Source organism: Helianthus annuus, chromosome 8 (genome assembly GCF_002127325.2).
Source record: "Helianthus annuus cultivar XRQ/B chromosome 8, HanXRQr2.0-SUNRISE, whole genome shotgun sequence".
NCBI lineage: Eukaryota > Viridiplantae > Streptophyta > Magnoliopsida > Asterales > Asteraceae > Helianthus > Helianthus annuus.
The window spans coordinates 142,994,580-142,998,880 of NC_035440.2; the positions used below are offsets into that span (position 1 = coordinate 142,994,580).

The window sequence follows — 4,301 nt, forward strand, 5'->3', positions numbered from 1 at the left end:
TATATTTTACTTATCTTTACAAATTACAAATCAAAATATATTTTTTAAATGAATTTATTTTTGTGTAAAAGAATAGAAAAAAACTTATTTTTTTAAAACCGGGTTTTAGTACTGAACCCATACCCGATTCAATACCCAATTATACCCGAACCTAGTCATACCCTACCCGCGTATTTAGGATATAATTTTTCTTCTCAATACCCATACCTGAACCCTACTTAGTAATAGTGTCCCGAATCCATACTTCGAACTAGGTATTATAAAAAACAATTTGTGCACCTCTTCTACTATTGTCCATAGTAGTGTGCCTATTTGGGCCATGTGCACCTCTTCTACTATTGTCCATAGTAGTGTGCCTATTTGGGCCATAAATAAGCATTTCAAATCAGGCCCATAAAAAGCCCAATCTAGTGGGCGGTTGTATGCAAAACCCTAAATTTGAACTTCAGTTACAGCAGGGTTCTTCATCATTGCCGTCTCGACGCCTTTGTGTCTGATTTTTGACTAATGGTATGTGTTCTATCTCAATTCACCAATTTTCTTAACTTTCGTTAGTTTTGTAAAAGAAATGTACATACATTGTTTCAGTCTATCTATACTAATCATATGCATTTGATTCTCTGATTACTCGTAGGCTCCGAAGAAAGGTGTGAAGGCGGTTGCAACGAAGAAGAAGACGGTATGTATTGAAGTTTATAATTAACTACAAATTTAACTCATTTTGTTTGAAACGACGTAGTTTGATTGAAGTTTATGCTCATGTTATATTTGTAATGATTTTGTTATATTCCTGTAGCTAACAGTTGGCTAAATTTGTTCGCATTGATTTTGAATAATCGACGTCATGGTTGTAAAAATCTCTAGGCTCTAGTTGACTGGTGGGGTACAAACTAGCGATTAATCGGGTTTAATTAAGATTCATCATCATCATAGTCGTTAAATCCCACCAATAGCATCGACTTGTGGGATACCAACTAGTGATTAATCGGGTTTAATTAAGATTCATCATCATTATCGATTTATCATACTCAGTAAATCCCACCAATAGCAAGCTAAGATAGGGTCTGAGAAGGGTAAGATGTAGACAGCCTTACCTCTACCCTGTAGGAATAGAGAGGCTACTTCCAGTGAGACCCCAGACTCCATAGTAGTTTTACATTATTGACCATCCCCTGTTTTAACGTTATTTTCACGAAATTAGTAAAATAACGTTAAAATTAGTGAGATTTTTCAGTTTTAACTAAGATTGATCGAGATTAATCATATTGGGTTTTTTTTTATGTAATTTTCAGTTTTATATACACACACACATTTTTAATGGTAAATATTTTAAGTAGACCAGTTCTTACCCTTCTTCGACCCATATTTTTAAGTATACATGATTAATTGCTGGAATTTACAGCTTTTGGCTGGAATCCCTAGTTAGTGATTAATCGCCGACTAGTACTGATTTTTACAACACCAATCGACATTGATTTTGAAGTTGATTTTGGTCTAATTAACTAAAAAACTTAATTGGTGTTGTTTGAAACGATGGTAGTTTGATTGAAGATTATGTTGAGTGTTGGTGTGTGTTCAGGAGAAGGTGGTGAATCCGTTGTTCGAGAAGCGGCCGAAGCAGTTTGGGATCGGTGGAGCTTTGCCTCCTAAAAAGGATGTGCATAGATTTGTAAGATGGCCTCAAGTTGTTCGAATTCAAAGGAAGAGAAGGATTCTCAAGCAAAGGTTGAAGGTTCCACCGGCTTTGAACCAGTTTACCAAGACACTTGACAAGAATCTTGGTATCATTTGTTTTCTAAGCTTCATTTTCATTTTTGCTCTTCTTGGTATGTGTTATGTAGGCTAGATTTAGGTTGTGATTATTAATATTCTTCATGGTATATTACATTCACCCTAAGCAGTTAACATCAATGGGATATCGGTTATCGGCCCTCTACAAAATATCGGTCTGGAATTCCGGTTTCGATATTATCGGCGATATTGTCTGTTATTTGACCGACATTGTCCGTTATTTTGGATGCCTAGATGGTGTGGACTAGGAGGAAGATTTTATGGCTTACGAAATATTGGCACTTTTTAGTTTTAATTTTGATATTAATATTATATATGTTTATATTTTTTTCTTATCCTTTTTTATTATGAAATATGCAGCAACAACCCTGTTCAAGATGCTACTCAAATACAGACCCGAGGATAAAGCAGCGAAAAAGGAACGTCTTTTGAAAAGGGCTCAGGCTGAATCAGATGGGAAGACCGTTGAAGCAAAGAAGCCGATTGTTGTGAAGTATGGTCTTAACCATATCACTTACCTTATTGAACAGGTTTTTATAAATACCCTTTGCTAGAGTGTATCATTACTTTTAGATGTTGCTATTTTGAACGGTTTACTAATGGCAGGATCAATCTGGCTTTACGTTATTATATATTATATATTATATATTGACGAATCAAAGTATAATTTAACTGCTCTCCAGTGTGTTTTGAATGCATAAAATTTTTAAAATCATGTTTAATTAAAGAGTTAATTACTATTTTCGTCCCTGTGGTTTGTCAAAAATCACTATTTCAGTCCATTAGTTAAAAAATTGTGATTTCAGTCCCTGTGGTTTCACTTTCATAACCATTTCAGTCCACCTCGTAACCATTTCAGTCCCTGTACTTACAGAATAGATGGATTGAAATGGTTACGAAAGTGAAACCACAGGGACTGAAATCACAAATTTTAAACTAAGGGGTTGAAATAGTGATTTTTGACAAACCACAGGGACGAAAACAGTAGTTAACTCTTAATTAAACTATTAAAGATTATATTATATTTTCTTATTACTGAAACAATATAGTTTTGAATCGTATTGGACAAATCATTTATAATGGTTTTTTGTGTTTAATTTCAGAACAAGGCACAATTGGTAATCATCGCCCATGATGTTGATCCAATCGAATTAGTTGTCTGGCTTCCAGCACTTTGCAGAAAGATGGAAATCCCGTACTGCATTGTAAAAGGGAAATCTCGATTGGGAGCTGTAAGTTTTCCGCAAGTTTTAATAAAACCTTCCTCTATTCGACATCTCAGTTGGAACTAAAAAATCTTCTATATACGTGTCAGATCGTTCATCAGAAAACGGCTGCAGCACTATGCTTGACCACAGTCAAGAACGAAGATAAAATGGAATTCAGCCGAATTCTAGAAGCCATCAAGGTTCACTTTTATTTTATAATATTGTTACACAAAACAGAAAAGAGTCTTTAATTTTTTTATGTGATTTTGCAGGCAAACTTCAATGATAAGTATGATGAGTATAGGAAGAAGTGGGGTGGTGGGATCATGGGATCAAAGTCTCAGGCAAAGACAAAGGCAAAAGAGAGAGTTTTGGCTAAGGAGGCTGCTCAGAGGATGAACTAGATGGCATTTGGTCATGTGTTGAGGTTTTTGTATTTTTTTGTCTTTAAAACTTATTTTTTAAGGAATCCTGTAATTCCATTTTTGGATTTAGGGAGGTTATATTTTTATTCTTGTGTTTTTTCTTTTTGTATTATGTTTCGGGTTTAAATGAGTTGAACTGAGCTTGCCTACTTTAGCTCGGCTCAATGCATTTAAAAGAGCTCTAGCTCGGCTCATCTAAAAGACATTTTCAAATTTCAAGCTAACAAGGTTTAAAAAAACGGAAACGAGTTTTGAGGCGTAAGCCTCGAGGCGAACCGAGGCGTAAGCCCGAGGCGGAATTAAAAAATAAGTATAAAAATTATATATCTTTTATAAAATAAAATACTAAATGTAGAACACATAACTTTCCTAATGTAAATAAACTTGTGAGAATTGTTTTGGTTAAATATGATAAAAGTTTAATGTTTAAAGGTCCTAATGTAAGTTTTTGTAAATGGAATGAATAAAAGAGCCGTCCCTTTTCAGTAACCCTAAAAGAGTTACGCCTCCATCATCTTCTCCATTCCTAAAACCCTAATTTTTCTTAGTCACTCATCGCTACAAGCCAGGTACGTCTCCATCTTTAATCTACTTCTAAGTTTCTACCTCTGTATTTCATCCAACCTCTTTCTTTCTGAATCGACCCTATTTTCTTCGGTAACCCTATAAAACCCTAATTTCTCTCGCCTAAAAAGACATGTACGCCTCTTAATTTCCGTTCCGCCTCGACAAGAAACGTCCGCCTCATACCTTTGAGGCGTACGTATAAAAACAAGCAGTGAGGCGCCGTCTCAGATTCGATTTCTTGACGTTTCGCCTTGAGGCGCGCCTCAAAACGGACGCCTCGAGCGTTTTTTTAAACCATGCAAGTTAAGCC

At 35.3% G+C, this 4,301-nt stretch overlaps 1 protein-coding gene across 1 annotated transcript; it reads left to right on the forward strand.

Annotated features, from left to right (window-relative positions):
- The first annotated feature begins 414 nt into the window (after positions 1-414).
- LOC110940515 (60S ribosomal protein L7a-2) lies at positions 415-3,514 on the forward strand. Its single transcript, XM_022182050.2, has 7 exons — positions 415-510; positions 635-679; positions 1,580-1,781; positions 2,152-2,321; positions 2,895-3,023; positions 3,107-3,199; positions 3,272-3,514. Exons 1-7 carry the CDS (start codon positions 508-510, stop codon positions 3,401-3,403), a joined length of 774 nt encoding a protein of 257 aa, XP_022037742.1. The 5' UTR covers positions 415-507; the 3' UTR covers positions 3,404-3,514.
- The last annotated feature ends 787 nt before the right edge of the window (positions 3,515-4,301 follow it).

Coding starts and splice junctions, on each gene's coding strand:
- LOC110940515 (XM_022182050.2), top strand. Junction 680..1,579: donor TTGCAACGAAGAAGAAGACG/GTATGTATTGAA, acceptor GTGTGTGTTCAG/GAGAAGGTGGTGAATCCGTT. Junction 1,782..2,151: donor GACACTTGACAAGAATCTTG/GTATCATTTGTT, acceptor TGAAATATGCAG/CAACAACCCTGTTCAAGATG.